Genomic DNA, 25,565 nt, shown 5'->3' with positions numbered 1-25,565 from the left:
TCTGCCCTTAGCCTTCTTTCTTCCATGTATATACATCAACTCTAGATCAGTGTATTGGAAGTTACTAATGTCTGGGCATAGCTATTCTTTTGGTTAACAACAACATTCTTTGTTGTCAGTGAAATATCCAAAGGCAGCAAGTACTCAAGGAGCTCATCTAGAGAATCTACTTTCAAGTTCCTGTCCCACTCAGGAGGTCCTGCCTTCCAAAGCTTATTTAATCTCTTGTAATAATCAGCAAGCATTCTGACAAAGAAATTTGCTCTTGAATGATTTGAACAAAATGCAATAACCTTATAGAAGCAAATGCTGCCACACTTGTTCTTTGTGCCATTAAACCTTTGGGTGAAGCTGATAAAGAAGTCAGCAGTGTGACAAAGATCTGTCTGGCAACATAATGGCACAACAATTATTTCTGTGCACAGCCGTGCAATTGCTTTTATGAATGGTGGAAATCAAAAACATAAAATATGATTGAGCTCAGCAAGGCACTAATGTTTTCTTTCTACAAGCAGAACGGCCTTCTATTTTTTTCTTCTTTCTTCCTTTTCCCCAATGCAGCCATAAATTCTCATTCCCACACCAGCTCTGCTTTGAACCTTTACTTCCCACAAATGCATTACTGCTGACACTATCCTCACTCCCCAGCAAACCATAACTGCCATTAACCCCTTACTCCCCAGCTAAACCATAACCCTCATGCTCTAGTACCAGTTCTGTCAGGAATTTCCCAGAGCAACCGCACTTCTTCTTAAAAGCTCTCACGACATAATCTCTGCCTGGAACCCTCTCACATACAGAATCAGCTCTGCCTGTTCAAAGCTCTGATGACACCAACAAAAATGTGTATCTCTCTGCTCATATTGTATTAAACCATTCTCTTCTCTGCTCACATATTATCTTACACCCCTTTGCAACACTGCAGTGAGCAACTGTCTCCCCAACTCAAACTTTACCCTAACCCCCACCCCAATACAGCAACACTCTCTCCAAATCTTTTGGATTGTGATATACCACTCTCCATAGATCCAAATTGCACTAAAACTCAACTCAAACACAGAGGTGAACCACTCCCTTGTCCCAATTTGGAGCAGTACTAAACCACCCTTGCTTCTTCTTTTGCATTGCATTTTACTCTCTCCTCAGCTTCAGCAAAGCCCAAACCTTCTATTCACTTTCAAATCCAACAATCCCTGAAAGCTAAAGCCTGCAGCAGTTGTTGGACTACAATTCCAGGAATCCCCTGACAGTGCTCAGCTGGGCATCATCAACAACAGCTGGAGGGCACAATTTGGTCACCTCTGACATTGTTAAACTCAAATAAATCGAAGCAGCCTTTAAAGAAAGCATATATGACATGTGTCCCTCTCCTGCTGCTTCTAAACCAAAATTGCCAGCATCCCTGGCCATCAAGAGCTGTCAGTGTGCTACAGGTTACTGTCCTTCTGAGGAGTGGCCAGTCACTAAACAATTTAGGCTCTTTCTGCCTTTAATGTTTCTTGAGCCAGGCATGTTAATCGGCTCCTAATATCCCTATATTTTATAGTTTACAGTACATTCTAACCAACATTTTGGTACCAAATAAAAAAGAAGTTTACAAGTAGATGTTCTTTCTGAGGGTGTGTGTCATCATACAGACCTATCGAAAAGTTTGTATACTCTCAGCAACTTGTTACCTTAAAAAAGACACAGCGGGGTGTAATCACCAATTCACTGAATTTTATTAATTTAAAAGAAAGAAAGAAAAATAAAACCCGTATGTCTTTATATTCCAAAATCACTAAAAACAGTTTATACTACTGCCAATAATTACTTAGGAACTTATAAAGTGCTTGTGTTTGTCTATATAAAAATCATATATGGTGATCTTTATATAGACAAGGACAAGCACTTTATAAGTTCCTAAGTAATGGATGTAAGCCTGTTAGGGGTTTATTCTTGGGGTTTGTTAGCATTTGGAAATTGTTGTTAAGGGTCCCTAAGGTGTTTAATCATGTGTTGGGGTTTTTTGTATTATCCACAGGGGAGCATGAGGCATATGGATTTAAGGGTATGTTTTAACATGACTTAAATTTTTCACATATGAGTGATTTCCCTGCAGTGAGCACCAACCATTTGGTGTTTTGGTGTGCTACCACCGTTAATGTGTATATGATCTTAAAAGTTCTTGTGGTAACATGGGTGTGGTTTACAGTGAGTGTGGTTTAAAAGGGGGCATGGCCAACACTGACTTCTATTATCGGCCATCCATCACATAGGCCAGTACAATTTTGGTCCTTCTGTACCACAGAACTTGGACAGCACTGTTCTAGGTTATGTATTTTACAACTGTTTGTGACTGTATATTTTTAACGTACTATATGTCTCTTTTTGTAACATCTTTTTATTATTTTGCACTGTTTTACCTTTTATAATATTCAATATAAAATTTAAAACTTTTGTCTTTGATCCTCTAAACAAACCTAGCCTAGCTGTGAACCTTTCATACCCAGGTAATTTACATGGGATTCCTCTTTAAATCATGTAGCTTTTAATAACACTGAAATATGTATTTAGCAACTACAGGGCTTATGGCTCTGTCAACCTAGCTGTTAATCTTTCTGTCCCTGGGTTTGCCTATGCAGTAATACTGGGTATATCGGGCATAAGCCGTATTTAGGAGCTTTGTGCAGTTTACATTGCTGTTTATTAAAAATATCGCCTTCCTTTACCCTCATGAAATATCTCTGATAATGCCTTGACCACTGCAGTGGCTGCGTGAGAAAATAGGTGAATTGGAAAAAGAAGAGATTGTTGCTCTCATAAATCATGAATTCAGTAAGTTGATACAATGTATGTGATTTACGTGCAATTCCTTTGAGATCAATGGTGTTTTAAGAGGCTCCTTACATTCCTGCTTTGCAGCACCCATCCACTATTTTTATAGTAACGCTGATAAGGCTTTTAACTACACTACTGTATATAATCTGTTTAGTGCTATTTAAAATATTTAGCAGTCAACTAATTGTAACCCAAAGTCAAAGATAGCAATTAGTGTAATAACTGCTACTACTATCCGTGTTAATAGGTGAATTGTCTGCTATACATTGTTATGTATGTACACCAGAGTAAAATTACTCTGCAGCCTAATTGCACATTATATATAACGGCACATTTTTTTAGTTTAAACCCAACTTTCCAGTTCTGCTATTATAATCCACAACTCAATGGACTCCCATCTTGCTAGTCTATGCTTAGAGTTGCAGTTCCTCGCTGCTGGAAAACTGTGATATTGGCATACTTGATATAAATGGAAAGCTTAGAATAAATGCCTCTGTAATGTGAATCCTGCAGAGTTTCTGTTGCATTTGGCAGTAAGATCTTTGCATGCTTGTCTTGCCCTAAGATTGTTCGATTTTGGCGTACAGTGGTTGAATGTTTGAGCGATAACCTGGAGTTGCCACAAGTCCTCTCTCCTGAAGCCTGTCTTTTGGGAGTTGTGGATGATATGGTTCCACAAACCCATGTTAGAATTCTGTATCGTACTTTGCTATTTTATGCTAAAAAAGCCATCATACTTCATTGGCTTCAGCCTGCACCTCCCTCAGTTCAGTACTGGATTGCTTTGGTCAACCGCACTTTACCACTTATCAAACTCACTTATGAAGCTCGTGGCTCCTCAACTAAATTCGGGAAAATCTGGGAGAGATGGCTTGAGGTATACTCCAATCCCAAAGTTCAGTGATTGTTTTGACTTGAACCTGTCCTTGATGACTGCAATGTTTTATTTGTGTACCTGCTTGCATATACTATGTGGACTGTATATTTTTGATCACACTTGTTTACTTGATATGTACTGATATGTCAATTTGCCTTTTTGTTAAATAAAAGTGAACTTTTAAAAAAAAAGATCTTTGCATGCTTGTCAAGGTGTGAGAGAACTTTCTAGCATAGCAATCTCTGTCTTAACAAGAGCAGACAGGGTTGTGTGTCATCTTAGCCAAATGAGAACAGGAATGAGTAAAATGCACACACAGACATAAACACGTGAGAGGCTGTTTCATTATTTACACAAATGCTAGGTTACAAGCAGTGCACTGTAATGACCTCTGTATAAGGGAGACAGAGCTTAGATGAGAAGCCAAGATTTCCCTGATGTATCTCTGTCTGCTCTTATGAAAGGTGAGGGTTACATACTTTACAAAAGCACCCACCTGCTGGCAAACAACGGCTCCTTGCAGAAGATGCTTCTTGATGAATGTGAGGCCAGAGTGACAACATGGTGTTTCTGGAATCCAAGCTAAAGAGTGTTCTTCCTTTGTTAAAGGGGCACTATGCTTGCCAGTATTACAGTCACTTAACAATAAGCCAGTTTCCTTGCAGATACAGAAAGGCTAATGGAAGATGCTTAGTTCCAGTTACTATGAAATTTTGCAAAATGATGGGAAATGTTTCATTGCAGTATCTGCATTGTGGCTGCTCTCATATTAACACATACATGTAAAATGTACTTTCAAAGCATGTTGATAAACATTTGTCTTTCTGAGTCTAGCTTTTACAAAGCATTTTGTTGTATTACTGTATCTAAAATACAGTAGCAAGCTTTTCAAGAGTTTCTATATAGAATCTAGAATTGTGTGAAGACTGAAAAGGCATTCAGCATGATGATGCTCTACAAATGAAGCAAGATAGATTGCACCAAAACTAAGAACAATATAATGTTATAAGAATGAGGGTGCCAGGTCCAGTGACTGCTGGGTACCCAAAAGTAAAAGGTGCCCTGTATGGCCCTCACTGATGAACAGTTAATTTATCTTTAAGAAACATGTTATCTCAATCAAGGTTTTAGAATTGATGCATGTGATGCATGATTTTTATATTGAGCTAGTGCACCTTAGGTAGAGCATTTTTCCATATTGGAGATCGGGAAGCTGTGGTAGCATAACCTATAATTCTGACAATCCTAAAGTGCTTGCTGGTGCTATATAAATGAATTTATAGTTATTTCATCATTATAGAATGAAGCATACGTAGTAACCTCTTTCGTACAAAAAGAGATACAATAAAAGCCTGTAAGAAATATGCTTTAAGCTGTACTTTCGGGGGTACTCTTGCCATGAGACCATTGAAAAACATAGGAAGCTATGTCCTGCAAATTAATAGGGTGTGTAAAAACCCTAAAATTCCATTTGTAAAGATTTTTTCAGGTCTTCTAGTGCAGAGATTGTACTCTCTGTACTAGTGATGCAGCCCCTTCTCATCCCTAAAGGAGCACAAAAATAAAGGTAAGTGTGGGGGTGAGGGGGCATCATCAGGGAGGCAATGAGGGAAAAATCACCCATGACCACTTCTAATATTTAAAATTAAAATCCCCAAGTAAGGAATTTGTACATGCACTAACACAGAGATAATCTGTGACCCTTACTAATTAAACAGCAGTTAGCAATAACTAGTTTAAATAATGAAAGCAAACTAACTGGTTGATTTGATATACTGGACTTAGTCCATGTTTTTGCCCATGTTTTTATACAGTCCCTTATATATAAGGAAGAGATACAAAGCTTTTTATAGGGGGTAAACTGCTTTTTCATGGTTTAGTTTTGTACTCGTATTCCTTTTTACATCTCTTATTAAAAAGAAGTCTCACCAACATCATGTATGAACCTCTCGATTTTGGACTGCATTCCCCAATAGCGAAATTCCACCTTGCAGAGCTTGTATGCACACATAATAGGATATTTCCCAATCTTGTTCCTGTGATCTTCTATCCAATCATCTGACAAGGGGCCCCTCTTAGTCTTGGTGGATTTATATAGTTTTGGGTCCTCTTCTGGCTTGTATTCATGTGGGGGGATTTGATCTTTCACAATGTCAATTGGATCTGAGAGAAGAAAGGAACACAAAAATGAGCTGATTTGACTAATCCTGACATGTAAGTGCACAAAAAGGGTTTATGCAGTACCACTCAAGCCAAGGGCAGGGGCTCTTCTAAGTGTTTGTCAAACTGGAAAGCTCATGCTATTTTTCTTTGGGGTTCTATGGAATCTAGTAACACAGGACATGAATGAGGGAAGAACAGACCCAACTAAATATTAGCAGATTCAGGAAGCAAACTTCGTACAGTCAATATAAAGGTACTGAAGCTGGTTATATAACACAAGTTGCAATATGGCAAACAATAAGATGACTGCTTTTAAACAGTTCAGTTACCAGTAAATATCGCCTGATGATTGGTTGCTATAGGTTATAAGACCCCCTTGCAAGTTTTCATTACATTACCAATCTGTATAAACTATTTGAGGGGCAATGTAATAATAAGTGCAGACTTTGCACAGGTTTAATAAATAACAGCAACAAAACGAATGTTCCTTCATAAACTGACCAGTAAGGGGATTCCTAGAGCAAGCTTTGCACCTTTTAGGACCAAGCCATAGTTATAATTACAAAAGAAAAACGAATGCTGCATTTACATGAGGATATAAATAGGGATGCACTGAATCCAGGATTCGGTTCGGGATTTGGCCAGGATTCGGCCTTTTCCAGTCGGATTCGGCCGATTCCTTCTGCCCGGCCGAACCAAATCCAAATCCTAATTTGCATATACAAATTAGGGGTGGGGAGGGAAATCGAGTGACTTTTTGTCACAAAACAAGGACGTAAAAATGTTTTCCCCTTCCCACCCCTAATTTGCATATGCTAATTAGGATTCAGATTCGGTTCCATATTCGACCAAATCTTTCACAAAGGATTCGGGGGTTCGGCCGAATCCAAAAATGTGTGGTCCCAGGGTAATGTGTTCAGCTCCTTTTATTTGGTTTGAGCCAAGTGGATGACATTTGGTAATGTTTACAATAGTTAAAGAATATACACAATTATTTTACTCTAGTGCAGGGGTCCCCAACCTTTTTTTTTTTTTACCTGTGAGCCACACAAGCAAGGAAATTTTCATTGGAGATGACAAATAAGGGCTGTGGTAGGCTAATTGATAGCCCCATGTGAACTGCTAGCCTGCAGTAGGCTCAGTTGATGTAAACCTGTGCATTTATGCCTCCAAAACTTGAATTTAAGCCAGGAATTTAAAAATGGACACTTACTATGAGGCCACTTGGAGGAACATAAATGGGAGTGGAGAGTAACATGTTGCTCACAAAGTAACTGGCCGGGGATCACTGGTCTAGAGGAACCTGCAATTCCTTAGCTGTTGCTGAACAACAACTCCCAGCATCCTGTGTCAGATAGAGAACCTGGCACCTGTAAGCAATTTGGCTAAGCCATGTAATGGGAAATGGATAGTATTATTTTTAACATGAATCTTTTTCCCCTTCTTCTGCATGTCTAAGTTAATTTTTTCTTATTAATTATGCTTTTATCTAGCTATTTCTTCACCTGCCCACCTACTAGAGGAGGCTAAAATTAGCTGTCTGCAATCCCGCTTCCTTTTCTAATGTCATTTAAAGAGAGAATAATTCAGAATGTTTCTACCAAACTGTGGTACTAGGTTCAGGCAGCTGCGTCACATTCCTCTTTTATGTCAGTGTGCATCTCTCTCTCTCCATGGCAACCAGCTTTAGGGATGAGGAATAATGTTTCTCCTGCCTGCCTGGGTGCTAATTAGTGTCTATCTGAATGGCGTTTTCAGGGATAAAGACATCTAGCCAATAAAAATGGCTCATTTCCCAGAGGTCAATAAATGGCCATTAGTAAGGCCTCAGAGACATGATGCAGTTAAAGATGGAGCAGTGCAGCTGTGCTATGCAAGATTCTTATTTATATTTTTTCACTGGGCATTTTCAGCAGTTCTATGGGCAACATCTTTTACTTTATGTATATCTACCTAAAGGCATGAGTGAGGCTGGTTAAACATGATAGTATTCTTGTGTTTTACAAATGTTCAGTTCAAGTGCTAAATGACCAAGCTTTGCACAACAAGAGATACATGATTGGTTCACACGAAGAGCGGGGGCCCTGCTATGTCCTGGTGAACAACTTAGGGAAGCACCAGTTTTTAGCAAGTGTTTTTGATCCAAGACGTGATTTGATCACACAAGTGACCAGAAACATTTCACTTTATATGTCCTGCTTAAATACGAAGGTAAGATATATTGCTGGGGGAGCCACAACATACCCCTAAATTGCAGATTGCTGTGTTAATCTCAGGGGAACCTGCCCAGTTTTCCTAATTTGGAAAACTGAGCAGGCAGTTTTGACCCAAACAGCCCTTCCAAAAACGCACATCGTTGGCTTTAAACTCTACTGCACAAGTGGACTTGCCCCAGCGCTGCAGAGAAGATTAAAGAAGAGAAAGAAGATTGTAGGTTCTAAATAAGTATCTTGGGCGGGTGTCGTTTTCAGGGAACAGGAGTGTCGGCCCAGGGTCTCTTAGTTTTCAGCACCTGCCTGTGTTCATCAGTCTTTAGTTTCTCTTTTGCATTGCTAACAATGCAAAAGAGCTGTTCTAATGAAACTATCCTGATTCCTTTTAAGCAATAAAGTGTCCCTGGAAATTATTTTCAAATTCTGGCAACTAAGATTTTACTGCAATGTTACTCCAAACTCAGCAAATAATATTGCTCTACCATTATGTCCTTCCTCACCAAAAGACTGCATTTTGGGTTAAAACACTGATAATTTGGCACCTGTTTCAGGCACATTGTTGCACTTTATGAAATGAGGTCATGAATCTTATAGACTGAACATTTTGCATGAAACTTTGTATCTTCAGGTCTTCAGGACAGCCTTATTTCAAGCACATCTGGGAACTGTGTCAAGTACGTCTCTGCATTTATGGACTGAATCTTTATTACATGTATAAACTACACTCAGCTATTAGGTAAAGGAAGAATTAGCTGGCAGTAGAGAAAAAAAACATGCATTTTCAGGAGCAAAGGAGCAAGTTTCGTCTTACCAAGTGTTGTTTGACGTTTTTCTGCCGGAGAAAGGTTAAACACATTGGCATGATCTCCAGAGTCTGATTTATAGTATGTTTCTATGTCTATAGAAAACTTCTCCACAAAGGGGCACGTGTATCTGCAAAATAAATTGCATTTCATATAAGAAAACACATACTGGAGGTATATTTATCAAAAGTTTAAAAAATGGGTGGGTTTTAAGTTTCGATTATGAGCATTATTCAAGTTTATATTTTTTTAACTCTTTATTTAAAGTTTTAGTCATGAAATAAAGTAACGTCTATTAGTGGTTATACATAGCTAATTACACCATTTAGCGAAGTGCACTTCAAGGTAACAAGTAGGCAATGGCAAGTAATGCAGTAAGAGCATTGAGTATTTTCTAACCACATTGTAAAATGAAGAGAAAGCAAAGAATTAAGAAAAAAACAGGTAAGAAAAAAAAGAGGAGAACATATTAACATTAGCCTGGGGTTATAGCCTATGCTACAGCATAATACTGTAGGCAATCAATTTTGTAATAATAAATATACTGACTATGCTAGTAACCTGGAGTATTAGAGATTTAATCTCTAATCAATCAGCAGGTACCATTTAATGGTCACCTGTTTAAAAGCAAACATCTTACTGGTTGGTATGGGTTACTGCTTCTGAGCAAACTTAGCACCTTTTACTACATTTGGAGGTTTGTGTTTTAAATCTGTAAATGAATTCAATAAATTTCTATTACAGAAGAGCAATGGGTTTCTATATTGGCAAGTAGTAAAACTGTAAAAGTACCTGGTTCTGGTGTAGGGATATGCATTCCAGGACTCTTCTTCAATCCGCAAGGCAGCTTTAGGCAGGATAGAACGGAACCAGCTGGGTATATGCATGCCAATGTGGTATACCTTATGAGTGTATTGGCCAGTGCCCCCAGGACCATCAGTGTAGGGTCTGTTCTCAAGAATTTCCACCCCACTGCCCTCCCCGCAGGTCTCTTCTCGGCTCTTCTTCTACAAAAATAAAGGGGTACTTTTTCAGTTTAAGCATTATAATGCATGCGGTTATCCATTGCATAGGTCAAACTAGAAAGCACTTTTATCACTGATACACAGCAACCAACCCATCATGCAGCCACTGTCTGCATTTTTTTGTTTTATGGAGAGCACAATATTTTTTATATGCAATTTGCACCCTAAATTGTTCAACGGCCATGAATATTTAATTCCAATACAAGTATTGGGTACGTTATCCAGAAAGCTCCGAATTACAGAGGTTGTCTGCCGTAGACTCTATTTTTTTTCTACAAACCAGTACCTTGTACTTGATCAAAGCATAAGCAATCCTTAGTGGAAGCAAAACCAGCCTATTGGGTGTACTAATGTTTACATGATTTTCTAGTAGACTTAAGGTAAGAAGAATCAAATTACAGAAAGATCTGTTATCTGGAAAGCCCCAGGTCCTGAGCATTCCCGGTAACAGGCCCCATACCTGTACAATGATTTTGATATTTTCAAATAATTTTTTTATGGTAAACTCACTATAAAACATATTTTATACAGTTTCTAGAAGATTGTATTGTATTTTTTAAACTTCTGAGCCAAGGAGAAGGCATGAGTTTAACCTGCTGGATTGGGAGTCAGTTTTACAGCGTCTTACATTTTATTTTCTGAGTTAACATCAACATGAAATACAAGGTGCAGTCCTTTTGTGCAGGCAGGGAGCCACATGAAAGATGCCCTGCAAACTAAAAAGCATACACATATTGCTGGTGAACCAAACAAATAAACCCAGTATATGAAAGCTGTGGAGGAACAGCTCTGGATGCAACACACACAAACATACATTAAAATCCTGAATACCATACGATGTCCAAAAACTTCCTAAAAAGGTATCAACGGTCTACAACGCAATACATCATGTTTCAACAGAGCAGTTCATTCCCCAGTGTTTAAATATAGCTTTTAATTGAACTTAATTAAAAATCCAATATCCTTATACAATGATTTATTGTCTTGTCAGTTCTTCGATGAGCAGCAATCCAATTACGTTTAAGTAATATGAGTCGTTACAATAAATGCAAGACTTGGAACTTTCATCAGAAGGCGGTAGGCAACAAGAAACAGAATAGGTAATTTTATGCGTTTGATCATTGGTGTATATTCAAGATTAATTATGCTTGCAAATCTGACCACAGGCAGGGGGCAGAATCAGAACACAGGTGGGGGCATTCCAATAGTGTCCTCAATGAATAGAGCTATGTCCATGTTACAGAAAGCAGATGTAAAAATGTACAGAAGCAATGTTCCCCCTTACCTAGATCACTGGTTTAGTGTTCAAACATTGGTGAGAATTATGGATTGATCATCGATCTTTTTGATCCTCAGTAGAATACAGAGACTTAGAAGCTTTATTCCTATTTCTAATGCTACCATACACCGTTGCAATGGGAAAAGCAAAAATGAAAACCTGAGGTGAAAGTATTTTTTTCCCTGTGTCCTTGTGATCTTCATGTCTATAAAATGAAAAAACCTGAGGTAGTTGGCATGGATCAGTGTTTCATGTCAACGGTCCACTGCAAATACTCAGCATTGTCACTACAGGTTTCTATGATTTGAGAAGCTTTCATTTTCAAAAAAGTCATATAAACTGGGATTTAGCAAAAATACAATTCAAATTTTTTTTCCTTTATTTTTTCCCCCCGAGTTTTACCCTCACACAAATCATATTCTTGATATGTCCCCTAGTCCCTAGATTTGGAATTCCCGGTCAGATCTCAGTCCTCCTTAAGGGAACATCATTCATCACCATGAGCATTTCCTATATAAATAGATTTCAGACAGAGCAGCAGAGCCGGGCCTGGCTGGCCAAGTGCGAAAACAAGCTTGCGCGCAATCAGGCAGATCGGGGACCGGACTAGGAGGCAGATAAGGTACGTTTCTGGCGCCCCCCCAGCTTTGCGCCCTAGGCACGTACCTATTCTGCCTACGCTTAGTTCCTAATAAAAGAATGCAATTTTACCCAGAATGCCCCCGACAAAGGATTTTAATGATAAACAACTTGTAATTTCCTTGAGAGAGTTTATCCTATTCTTGGGTGGAAGAAAGATGGATAAATGAAAAGGAGAGATCAGTATAAAAGTAAAAGATGAGGAAAGAAATAGACTAATATGATTTCTCCATTTATATCTTTACGTGATATCCAACAGGTAGATTTTAGTTCATACACTTGTAGTTTATTATATGCAATACTGTATTCATCATTACATAATACTACACCTAATTCCATCTACAAAAGTCAGACAGGCTGGTTCAAGCCTGTAAGTGACGGTACCTAATCTCCAGAATCTATCCAATGCTTGAAGTGAAGAAAGTGAAAACATTTGATTCATTCAGTCAAAGCGCTGTTGTGATTAGAACATTTTGGGGAGACTTGGGTTGCAAGCGCAGATAAAATAAAATTACATTAAATTTGTATTTGGGTACACTAGCCTTTAAAACAGGTTTTTCCCCCCAATGACAACTGAAGGTAATTGTTGTATTAATAAACTGAAGGTACTGTATGTTGCCATATCCATACTATAAGATTAACTTTTAAACAGTTGAAAACTTGAAGCTGGTAAAGTTCTTCCACTGCTTTTGTGAGTCACTGACTCGTGAGAATAAACTCTAATCTGCTGCAGACCTGAAGCAAATATTCTATTTTTGGCCAATACTGCCTGTGTCCCATGACAATGTTATTGACTGTGGGGGTCAGCATTTAACTTGCCTTATATAGATGGATTTATGAGTAGGTGAAACCAACTTCAATAAGCCAGAATTAAAAATTTGCGGATTATCACAGTTCATCAGAATCTGGTCAACAGTTTGTACTACAGAAATATAATAGGACAACTAAATTGTTGTTACAACGAGAGACATGCTTCTATACACATTTGTTTAAACAAATACAATAACATCAGGTTCTGCCATTGTGCTATGACTTTAAAAAGGGACCTGTCACCTCATGAAATAATTCCAAATCCTGTTTTATGATGTTAGTCAAGCAAAATAAACTTCACTTACAATATAAAATCATTTAAATCTTGTTTTTTTTTCTATGGTGGAATTCACAATCACAGCAAGCAGGCATCATTTTATGGAAATTGTTTTTAAGGCAAGCTTTGAGGGGGTGACGAGGGCAGCAACATTAGGCTCTGTACTCACACAGACGCATGTAAGCACCAAACGCAGGTGGGACGCAGAATTTCACCTGCGTTCTGTATCTACATGAATTGCTAATTAGCCAAGCAGGCTGTGTATTCCATATGTGCTCAGTTTTAAAGGGGTGAGGTGGCAACCCTAACAGGTATCAATGTTTTTCATTTGCGTTTAATTTGATAAAGACTTTGATTATACTTTGAGTATGTCAGGGTGACAGGTCCACTGTAATCAAAATTCGCTCATCGATAATGGTTTTGACAGTTGCTTACAACCCAATCAATTGGTGCTCTTTTAAAATGTTATATTAAAGATCCAGTGGATGCTGAATATTAAAGTTTTTGTAGCAAGCACTCTGTTCACAAAGCCAATTATCTACAATCCAATATTTTTGGCGGGTCTGAAGTAGGGATGCACCAAATCCACTATTTTGGATTTGGCTGAACCCCCGTATCCTTTGCGAAAGATTGCTCGAATACCGAACCGAAACCTAATTTGCATATGCAAATTAGCGGTGGGAAGGGGAAAAAATATTACTTTCCTGTTTTGTGACAAAAAGTCACACAATTTCCCTCCCTTCCCATAATTTGCATATGCAAATTGTTGCATATGCAAATTAGGATTCGGTTCGGCCAGGCAGAAGGATTCGCCAGAATCCTGCTGAAAAAGGCCAAATCCTGGCTGAATCCTGAACTGAATCCTGGATTCGGTGCATCCCTAGTCAGAGGCCAGTCAGTGGCTTCCAAGACCAAAGCGCAGGTCTCCATTTGAAAAGCCTAACCTAAGCCATGTTAACAATCCTGTCAATATTACTCAAAATAAGCCACTGGACATTTTCTTTTTGTAAATGCTTTAATAAAATGCTGCTTAATAAATATACTTGTCACTATATTCCACTTGTAAGCAAGGAACGTCGTTGCAAAGCAAAACCTTTTTGGTTCAATAGAAGCGTTGGTGTTGAGGTGGGTAAGAAAAGACATGCGTTTAAGGCTTTCAAGTTAGCTGGTACAGCCGAAACATTTATAAGGTACAAGGAGGCCAATAAATCATGCAAAGAAGCTATAAGGCAAGCTAAAATTGCTATAGAAAAGGATATTCCAGCAAGCAGTAAAAAAAATCCAAAATTATTTTTTAAATATGTTAATAGTAAAAAAATGAAGCAGGAAGGGGTGGGACCCTTACTATCAGCTGGTTGATGAAAACAAAATAAAAGCGCAGATTCTGAACTCATATTTTTCATCTGTCTACACAAATGAGGAATCAGTAAGTGAAGGTTTCCTTCTTAACACTCCCAATTCTAGTAATACAACTAAAGATGCATGGTTCACACATGAAGAAATTCAAAAGAGACTAGAACATGTTAAGATTAACAAAGGTCCAGGGCCAGATGGTATTCATCCCAGGGTAATTAGCGAGCTTAGCTCTGTGATTGCCAAACCTCTTTACTTAATTTTTCAGGATTCATTGAGATCTGGCATAGTGCCGAGAGACTGGCGAATTGCTAATGTGGTGCCTCTATTCAAAAAAGGATCCCGTTCTCAGCCTCAAAACTATAGGCCAGTTTGTCTGACGTCAGTGGTAGGAAAGCTTTTCGAAGGGTTAATAAAGGATAAGATACTGGACTTCATAGCAAATCATAATACTATGAGTTTGTGCCAGCATGGTTTTATGCATAATAGATCTTGCCAGACTAACTTAATTTCTTTTTATGAGAATGTAAGTAGAGACCTCGATTCTGGGATGGCAGTGGATGTGATTTACTTAGATTTTGCTAAAGCATTTGATACAGTGCCACACAAAAGGTTACTGGTTAAATTAAGGAATGTTGGCCTGGAACATAGTATTTGTACCTGGATAGAGAACTGGCTAAAAGATAGACTACAAAGAGTGGTGGTAAATGGAACATTTTCTAATTGGACCAGTGTTGTTAGTGGAGTACCGCAGGGCTCTGTACTAGGTCCCTTGCTTTTCAACTTGTTTATTAATGACCTGGAGGTGGGCATTGAAAGTACTGTTTCTATTTTTGTAGATGATACTTAATTGTGCAGAACTATAGGTTCCATGCAGGATGCTGCCACTTTGCAGAGTGATTTGTCTAAACTGGAAAACTGGGCAGAAAACTGGAAAATGAGGTTCAATGTTGATAAATGCAAGGTTATGCACTTTGGCAAAAATAATATAAATGCAAGTTATACACTAAATGGCAGTGTGTTGGGAGTTTCCTTAAATGAGAAGGATCTAGGGGTCTTTGTAGATAACACGTTGTCTAATTCTGGGCAGTGTCATTCTGTGGCTACTAAAGCAAATAAAGTTCTGTCTTGCATAAAAAAGGGCATTAACTCAAGGGATGAAAACATAATTATGCCTCTTTATAGGTCCCTGGTGAGGCCTCATCTGGAGTATGCAGTGTAGTTTTGGACTCCAGTCCTTAAGAGGGATATAAATGAGCTGGAGAGAGTGCAGAGACGTGCAACTAAATTGGTTAGAGGGACGGAAGACTTAAATTATGAGGGTAGACTGTCAAGGTTGGGGTTGTTTTCTCTGGAAAAAAGGCGCTTGCGTGGGGACATGATTACACTTTACAAGTACATTAGAGGACATTATAGACAAATGGCAGGGGACCTTTTTACCCATAAAGTGGATCACTGTACCAGAGGCCACCCCTTTAGACTAGAAGAAAAGAACTTTCATTTGAAGCAACGTAGGGGGTTCTTCACAGTCAGGACAGTGAGGTTGTGGAATGCACTGCCGGGTGATGTTGTGATGGCTGATTCAGTTAATGCCTTTAAGAATGGCTTGGATGATTTTTTTGGACAAACATAGTATCGAAGGCTATTGTGATACTAAGCTCTATAGTTAGTATAGGTATGGGTATATAGAATTTAATTAAAAGTAGAGAGGGGTGTATGTATGGATGCTGGGTTTTCATTTGGAGGGGTTGAACTTGATGGACTTGGTCTTTTTTCAACCCAATTTAACTATGTAACTATGTAACTATGTAACCCTCACCCCCATCTTATGTTTATATTCCACCCTCCAACATTCTTATAGTTTAGGTGCAACTTAGGCCTGGGGCACATAAACGTATTCATGGGGCAGCCATATTCACTGCATATGGGGGCCATGCCAAATAAACCAACTAGCAGGCTAGGATTTATGCGGCAGTCATTTTGTTTCTCAGGTTTATTAAAATAGATCAGAACACTATAAACTCTCTTTTTGACATGACTGGTATTATTTCTGAAATTCTTTTTAAAAAACAGCTTTAAAAACAACAAGTTGACTGTGCTGAGCCTTTTCGTCTGCCTCTCCATGCCGGTTTGAGTTTATAAGCATTATGAGACACTAAATAAACAATGTAGACAGTAAACAGGTATACACTCAGAATTGGAACACTACAATATTTTGTTCCACTTAGCAACCTGATAAGGAGAAAGCACTCAACCACCCAGCAGCATTTATGGCACTTTCATAATGTCAGTTTAATAATTAACACAAATAATTATTGATATATCACTCTGGGCACAGAATACCACTTTGCAAATGAAAGGCACAATAATAACACAATGAACCACAATGACATTTTATCCAAATAATCAACATTTTTCAAATATGATTACCTTTTTCTCTGTAATAACCAAACAGTACCTTGGATATCAAACAAAGATATAATTAATCCTATTGGAAGCAGAACCAGTCTATTGAGTTTATTTAACGTTTATATGATTTTCTAGTGGTCTTAAGGTATGAAGAAAAGATCCGTTATCCAGAAAGCCCCAAGCATTCTGGATAACAGGTCCCATACCTGTACATAGAAAACACCAAATTAGTTCTGTAGACAACAGAACATGACCAGATGCACAGGTATTTGTAAGCCTGAGTAGATTCTTAATTAACATGCCATATACCTTGGTGGACTACCCTCTCTAGCATAACAGAAATGCCTGAAAGACAATGCCCAATGTAATCAGTTATGAATACTGTTGATGCCATGTCTTGAGTGCTGCATGCAACATCAAAATGCTAGTAACAAAAAAATCATATATTTTAGAAAATTTCCAGAAAGGAAGGTATTCAAACATAATTTTAGTTCCACTTTGTAGGGTTTTCTGCATCAATAACACTCCAAAAAAAGGGGTTTATGCAACACGCTAAAGATGTGTCCAGGAATAAAAATAAGTAACCTCAAGGCCCAACGAGGTTACAAAATCCAAGGGGTTTTAGGCATCCATCTACTACGGTGTATTAGACCGTGATAATGACTTGTGCCAGAAAAAAAACGCAAAAGCAGGTACTAGATTACAAGCACTTCTGTCTTTGCAGATTTTCTGATGTTAATATATATTATCGCTTATTATCATATTCATACTACATAAGTTGTCTTGCAGGGTTGAGTAAAGAAAACTGGTTGAAGAACCAGTGAAATCATTTAGTGATTTTATTTAGTAACAGTAGTTTTTTTTTTATTCCCCACCCCCACCAGCGCTAGGCTACCTACACCGGGAGGGAGCCATACGAGCGGCCATGTTGGGGCACATGCATTTGTATAATGAACACTGTGACTTGCTCATTATGTGCATGACATCGGAAGCGCAACTTGCAAGATATAACACTGAGACTAACTGACCACATGTTGCAAGACAAATTTGTGCAATGACGATTTAGTAAACGTGGGAGTGTCAATTTTGTTGCAAGAATATTCACATAATTAATGGGCAATTTTTTAACAATATTTAATGGACTCACACTATAGCATATTACTAACTAGTACACAATGATTTGGTAAGTTTTTCCCATGGTATGTTCTGGTTAAATCCGGGAATGACAATTCACTATGCACTTAATAAGTGGCTCGTATAACCTGTCAAAACTTGTATTGCTGCAAATTCCGGATTCATTTGCAGTGTGCAGAAATCTGACAAGTTATCATAACAAGGGGGAAAACATATACTTCTAAGCTGAGTGTCTATAAAAAGACACAATGTTGGTTCATAAAAAAGGAGTGTGTGGGTGATGCATGAAATATAGTTCTTATGCATTAAAACAGCTTAACAAAAGGTTCAGTGGGCTAGGCAATGCCAATCTAGCATTGGGACTATTTAGCCTGCCTATAAATGCTTGTTATCAGCAGATGAAAAATAATCGGGTAAGTAACAACTGAAATAGTAAGATCTACACCCTGTGAGAGTTACAAGCTGTTAATACATTCCCCAGAGGTTTCTGAATCTAGAAGACTCCATTTCTCTAAACTTCAGCTAGTGATTTATTTCCTATGTGTCCCATATGCTGAGCAGCTATATTAAGGGGGAAGTTCATCCTTTATAAAGCTAAATTAAAATTCTTATTTTTCATTGAACACCAAAGAATTTCAGGTAAATGAAAGACCATTTGCAATACATCATACTAATTGCTAATTTTAAAGTGAGATGCCCATAGGGACTGTGTAAAAAAAATTACTTTGATATTCTTTCAACTATGTTCCTGTTGGGCGGCACATTGATGCGGTCCAGTCCTTATCCGGTGGTCCCTTAAACTAAACTATTTGGTCAACACAATAGCAACCAAACTCAAGCCATATCAAGTCGAGGTCATCAAACAAGTGGATCTTTCCCCATTCTGCAGGTGTATGGCTAGCTGTACAGTTGCAGATCAGTAAACTACACTAACCTCAATGGCTGATACCTCAAGGGCTAGTAAAATATAAAATTACTAATTTTACTTGATTAAAGGAGAAGGAAAGGTAAATTTTAATACTTATCTCTAAGTGTTGCTTTTGCACACCCCTCCTGGCAGGGGCGCTTCGCCAATGAGGCGAGTTGAGGCTGTTGCCTCAGGTGGCAGAGCCCCACTAGGTACCAGGGGCAGCAAAAATGCCGCTCCTGGTACTTTAAGAGCTGAATTTCCGGTTTTCAAACAGGAAACTCGGCTCTTCTAGCACAGAGAGCGTAGTTAGGCTCTCTGCACTAGCATCCTGGCCCTCTCTGCCACCCTTGTGGACCCCTCAGGCGCAAAAAGGTAAGCACACAGGGCAGGGGGAGGGGGAGGGGCAGCAGCAACTGCTGCTGCCTCAAGCAGCAGAGGGGCCTACGCTTTCACGGCCCAATTCTGTCTCCCGCACTTGCACTGTGCCATAGAACTTTTGTCCCGTAACTGTCTTTGCGTCCGCCATGTTGGCCCTCTACAGGTCACTTCCTGTGTCTCCCTGTGTCAAGTTTGTATGCACCAAATTGAATCCTCCCCCACACACACATCAATAACAAGGCATATTGTTTGCATTGCTGCATCTCTCCGTGGAGTAATTTTTAAACTGTCCAGCAATGTATTAATACTAGAGCCAAAACGCTACCTACCCTGTGAAATCTGAAAGCGTTCTGACCAAAATAAACGCAAGATATGCTAAGGAACGATCGTGTTGCTATAGCAACCCGTAGCGAAGTCAACAATGACGTTGACTCGCACCACATGACCGGTTTATCATAGATCGTAAGGGGGAAGTAAAGTGGTGTACTGTACATGCGCAGGGCTTGCAGAATTACTACTGCACATGTGCAAGCCCTGTTACAGCCTCGTTGGATACCGAGAGGGATGTCTTTGGGATTACAAGCACTTATCAATATTTTTTACCACAATATTGAAATACAGCTACAGTAAAACTATATAGAGGCACAATTCTTGTAAGTAGCTCTCCAAAATGTGAACTATATATTCAACTTTATTTGATTTTTACCTTTTCCTTCCCCTGTATATACACATAGTTTACCTTGTTGATAACAATATATGTCTGTGTGTGTAGAGTTATTATAATTACAAAAAAGTTGCTTTTAGTAACGGGTGGACCAAATGGACTGAAGGTTTTCTGACGGGAGAGCATCTATTTCTGGTGTATTCTTTTTAGAACATCTGCTTCATATGCTCTTAGAAGCCCAGTTGAAATACATTCTGACGTGCACTGTCTGTCAAAACAAAGATTTTTTGCATGGTGTTAAAGTAATGACCACGTCTCCCACGGTCCACTCATCTCCAAACAGAAGATTCCCTATAGATGTACCTAGACTCAGTAAGAACAAACTACCTCAAAATGGGTGCATGTGAGAACATCTACAGTTACAATAATGGAATGTCTACACACAAGTATATAAGTACAGTTTGCCGTTTTTCTTCCAATTATGTTCTCCCTTATTTGGAGAATATTTCCCTTATTTGGTTTGTGAAAAGATCCCTTCTTTCTGTTTGCCCTTGTTAGATTTTTCCCAGGGTCTCACCTGTGTTGGGAGAATCACTGCAGGACAAACAATTATGGGGCCGGATCCAAAACCCTAGCTGTGTCCCTACTTTGTCCAGTTTTCAAAATGTTGCACTTTTTGTAACAGGCTTCCTCAGCTGTCATTGGACTACAGATTCCATCACCCCCTCAATTGGGTTGTTGAAGGCTGCTGTCAGTTGTAACTCAAAAAAAGCTACAGAGTCACAGGTTGGACAGGCCAAGTGCCATTGCATTCTCTACCCCCCCCACACACACACGCCCACAAATCCTTTATGATAAAAAACGTGTGAAGATGTAATTTTTCAAATTAAAAGCATATGTTGGTAATAAACTGTTTAACTTTTTGTGAGGTTAAATCTGAGAAAAAGTGGACCTGTCACACAGACATAAAAAGCTGTATGATAAAAGTCCTTTTCAAATTAAACATGAAATCCAATTTCTTTTTTCATTAAAGCATTCATAGCTGTTGTAAACTCATTTAAACTTCTCAACTGTAAATCAAATATTGTCTGCCCCTCCTCTATACCTTAGGCATAGAGGCAGGTTAGACAATTACTTTCACTTTTCCATTCAGCAATTCCTAGATGTCACTGCTTTCGACACATTCCCTGTACTCTTCACTGTTTTATTGTGTAGTCAGGGAATGGGGGTGGACATCAGGTCCCCCATTCTGGAGCACAAACAAGATTCTGAGATGATGGAAGGCTTGCCTTAATAACAGTGTCCACAAAATGGCTCCTGCCTGCTTGCTATAATTATGAATTCCCAGACTAAAGGAAACAAGATTCAAATAATTTATATAGTGTAATTAAATTTCATTTTGCTTGACTAATGTGAAAAAAAGGATTTTTAAATGATTTTTTTTGAATGAATGTATTTAAACTAACAATTTTCTCCCTCCCCATCTCCTATTTAAGAACCTTTAATTTCCTGGCCCTAAAGTATATTTAGTCTTTTCCTATCCTCCCACTCCCAATCTATTGTTATCTGCTTGCCACCTATTGATAAATCCTCTCATTCCATTTCCCCTCAATCTTCTTACTTACCCTTTATCATGGTTTTTAACTCTGTGGGGCTCATTCTGTAAGAGTAAAAAGCATGCTATTCATGTAAAAAGCAAGCAATTTGAATATTTCATCCAAGTTTTTTCTCTTTTTCTTTCCAGCAGGAAGCTGATGTTTGCTGATATATACTCAGAACAAAGTGCATGGGTGGAAGTCAGGGAATAGACAAAGATAAAGCTGCATAGCTTATGTTCCAAGGGAACACAACATTGTACAAATCAAATATATAGACAAAACAGAAATCAGTCTGCACCTCTTCACATCACTATAAAAATGTCTGGCACTATGGATTAAATAGTATTTGCATACAGAGTAAAAAGAAAGAAATGCACCTTTATGAAGTATTTGCCTCTGTCAGAGGGTCAATGCTGAAACCTAGTCCATATGACATAAAGCAATGTTTCAAGACTCTTTTTCAGGAACACAAACTAAGCTTAAGAAAGAGCTTGTGACACTAATACCCTGCTAGTTATACCAGTAATTGTAATTTCTATTCTAGGGAAAAATTTGCAATAATTACAGAGGACTCAAAACAGAATGGGTTCCCATTTTTTGGATCTAACCCATAAAATAAATAGATTCTGTAAAAACAAGGTTTTTTTTTTTTTACAAAATTAGTTTCATAGGTGCCCCAAGCCATTTGACTTGTGCTCTAAACTTCAGCCTATCAGCAGAATTAATGGGAAGGTAACAAGATCACGGCACCCTAACACCTACATTGCTAAAAATTTTCCCGTGGCCCCCCACCAACTGGTAGATATGAGAATAGCACTCAATAGTAAAACACCCAAGCCTGACTGTGACTCCTTCAATTACACTGAGCAGGAGAAACATTAGCTTGTCTAAAAGCAATTCCATTGTGAAGTGTTGAAATCACAGGACCAAGCACAGTGATCTAAGATGGCCTACACTCCAATATTACAGCTTTAAAAAATACACGTATTCATTCAAGAATAAAATTTTCAATGGCAGAATGCCTTAAAGATTCGCTGACATAAAGCAATAGAGTTTTACATTGTTTGTTATCAGGTAAAGTGGCTATTTGATTTTGAAAATTGATAAATTAATGCTGAGAATGGAAAAACTAAAATAAAAAAACTTTCCAGAACTTTTAACTTTATAACATTTATAGGCAAAACAATAGGAGCGGTTCTAAATTATAAGGGCATTATTATGCATAACACTGAATTATTAACCTTACAAATTCTGCTTGTATTCTGACCTATTTGAGAAGCATATAAACAAAATTAAAAAAAAATGCAGTCAGCCATCACCAAAATAAAATCCTCTTTAACAAGTCATAATGTGAGCCAGAAACCTTTGAAGCCTGGAACCCTTCCCCAGCAGAATACATTGCTAGACAGATTTTTGGTACAAGCACAAAGGCGCCTTACTTGTAATGTAGATTTGTTATCTGATGAGCCGACCTCTGCAGTCTTATGAATTTATGCAACAAAACACATTGCCTGAGTGACATATTAGCGTAATAAGAAAGAAAAGCGCATAAAATACAAAGGATTTATGTATTTCATTGTAAGCCTCTACACATGCATTTGGATCAGTGCAATTTTTATTGTGTGCTGCACACTAAAAACCCACCCAATCCAGCCAAGACCGACTGGTTCCATTAAGACAAAATATATAGTATTAATAGTTAATGCAATATAAAAATTTAAAGGGATGGTTCATTTACATTCACTTTGATTATATTATAGAATGGCTACTTCTAAGCAACTTTTCAATTGGCATCAATTTCTTCTTATTCTATATTTTCAGAATTTTTTCGCCTTCTTCTTCTTCTTATTCTTTCCAGCTTTCAAATGGGGGGCACTGACCCCCATCTAAAAACAAATGCTCTGTAAGGCTACAAATGTACTGTTTTTGATACTTTTTATTACTCAGCTTTCTATTTAGGCCTCTCCTATTCATATTCTACTCTCTTATTCAAATCAGTTCATGGTTGCTAGGGTAATTTGGACCCTACCAACCAGATTGCTGAAATTGCTCACTGGAAAACTGCGGAATAAAAAGCTAAATAACTCAAAAACACAAATAAAAAATAAAAGTGAGTAGCAACTGTAAAAGGAAAATATACCCCCTTTTTACATGAGCTTATTTAGTTGGGCTTATGCAGAAAAGATAAACACTATCTGAGCCTTCAAAATGAATATATTTTCTTTTGTTTTTTCCCCCAGATTGTTAGGAAACCATGTATTCACAGGGACCAGTTCCCCACCCCCTTAGACTCCCAGTGTCCTGCATCCTCTCCTTTACCTTGTTCAATTGTGAAGTGGTGGATTCTGGGACTTGAAGTCATTCTGCTGTCTAGAGAATCAGTGCACCACCCACTATTGACTTACTAAAAGGTAGTATATTTGTACTTTTAAGTTACTCTTACAAGTGAATTGTTCCTCCTGTGTAATATGATTAACGACTGAACCGTAGGGGTCTATTTTTTATGCTGTTTAAAATTTACACTCTGAAAAAACAGTGTAAAAAGAGCTGTAGAATAAATGGCAACGTACTTTATTTTTACACCTCCTGAACCTCATATATATGGGGTAACACATTCAAGTCAATGGGAGAAATGTTGGTGGTACTGTAGTGGTAAAAAAAAAACCTGCATTTTTTGTGTCCAGAGTGTCCTGCAGTGCAGCCAGGCCTGGACTGGCAATCTGTGGGTTCTGGCAAATGCCAGAGGGGCTGCTATTAGGTTCCATAGAAAGTCACTATTTAGTGGGCTGGTGTGGGCTGTTTGGGCCTCTGTGTGGGCTGATTGGGCCTCTGTGTACCTGAAAAGCCAGGGCCTATTTTAATTCTCAGTCCGGACCTGAGTGCAGCCATGAATGAGCTGCTATGTATGTTATGTTCTTTAAGCTTATGGGTGTTAACAATTGCAGTCAAAGTTGCCCATTAGGGCCCTGGCATACAAGACATTTTGTCAGCTGCGTACACCAAAATGTTCCTAAATTCCTTCCAACCACTAATAATGTAACTTGCACATGAGCTGTGTAGATTGCCTGCCGAGGAAATTTCAGGTTACTTTAGAATCCTTATGAAACGGATATGTTTCCCGGCCAGCAATTTGTATTATTGTTGGCGGAAGTGCGTCCTGTCCCCCCTCCCCCCGCCGGTGATCTGCGGGCAGTGGGGGACAAGGGCCTGGAGTAAGGGTAGGCAGATAGAAGAGGTAAGTATCTTCCCCCCCCTCCCAACCATTCAGGCCTAGGCACATGCCTCCTCTGCCTATACCTAGTTCCAACCCTGGCTGATGGGAAAGCATTATCAGGAAATTTACTGCCCACAGAAGGGAAGATTTGCTGCGGGCAACTAATCTTCACGTGTGTTATTACTCTAAGACTTATGGCTTCATCACTAAAAAATTGATTTTGTTTAGTAAGGGTTAATTCCTAAAATGTTTATTCTGGAAACCTCCAGGGGCTGATTAAGTGCAGTCATGCTATTACTACCCATGAAGGTCATGCAAGTTGATCACACTCTGATTCATAAACATTTCAAGGAAAATACATTCAGGAGTCCCTACCAGATAATATATTATAGACTAAGATTATGAAACAGAACATTAAATGGGCTCCATCACTTTTCATAAAATGTCTATGTTACAGAGATATTCTTGCGGGGTCTTAGAATGGTTCTGCAATTTCTGTAGATTCGTTCAGTCCACTTTAAGTCTCTGTATTTTATTTATAAAATTAAGTAGTATTTGTCATAGTTCTTTTGCAGCCATATGGGAAAATGGCCCTATTGGAAAATGATACTGCAACTAACCGGGGGCTCATTTATAATTGGGTCAAAATGAGTTGCCACCCTTGAATTGCTGCATAAAATGATAACATTTGATATTATATGCTATGTGCACATAACTCCAAGGAAGAAGACTTCCAATAATCTAAGGAGGTCATAACTTGCTACACCAGCTAAGATATTTATTATAAAGCTAATATATTTATTATAATGCAACAATAAATGACTCACTGAGATATACGGAGTCACTGGACTAAAAGCACTTTCGGCAAGCCCCTATTTGTCGTTGCAGCACTGTATATCTTTACAATACAATACAGTATATGCATATTTTTTTCAATCTTACTTTAAAACTAACACAATCATGCTTGCTTTTACACTCCCAAACCCTAAACATATACAG

The 25,565-nt window shown here is 38.4% G+C and overlaps 1 protein-coding gene across 8 annotated transcripts in view; it reads right to left on the bottom strand.

Moving 5' to 3' along the window:
- Positions 1-25,565, bottom strand: part of pitpnm2.S (phosphatidylinositol transfer protein membrane associated 2 S homeolog) — a 155,835-nt gene that overhangs the window by 52,608 nt on the left and 77,662 nt on the right. For all 8 annotated transcript variants that reach the window (XM_041580356.1, XM_041580360.1, XM_041580353.1 and 5 more), the window contains 3 exons: positions 9,669-9,883; positions 8,885-9,006; positions 5,627-5,860 (listed from right to left, as the gene is read on the bottom strand). In XM_041580356.1, the coding sequence (XP_041436290.1) occupies positions 5,627-5,860; positions 8,885-9,006; positions 9,669-9,883 (571 nt within the window). The remainder of the gene's footprint in view (positions 1-5,626; positions 5,861-8,884; positions 9,007-9,668; positions 9,884-25,565) is intronic.

This window comes from Xenopus laevis, chromosome 1S (assembly GCF_017654675.1).
Source record: "Xenopus laevis strain J_2021 chromosome 1S, Xenopus_laevis_v10.1, whole genome shotgun sequence".
Classification (NCBI taxonomy): domain Eukaryota; kingdom Metazoa; phylum Chordata; class Amphibia; order Anura; family Pipidae; genus Xenopus; species Xenopus laevis.
This window is presented reverse-complemented; position numbering and strand designations above follow the sequence as displayed.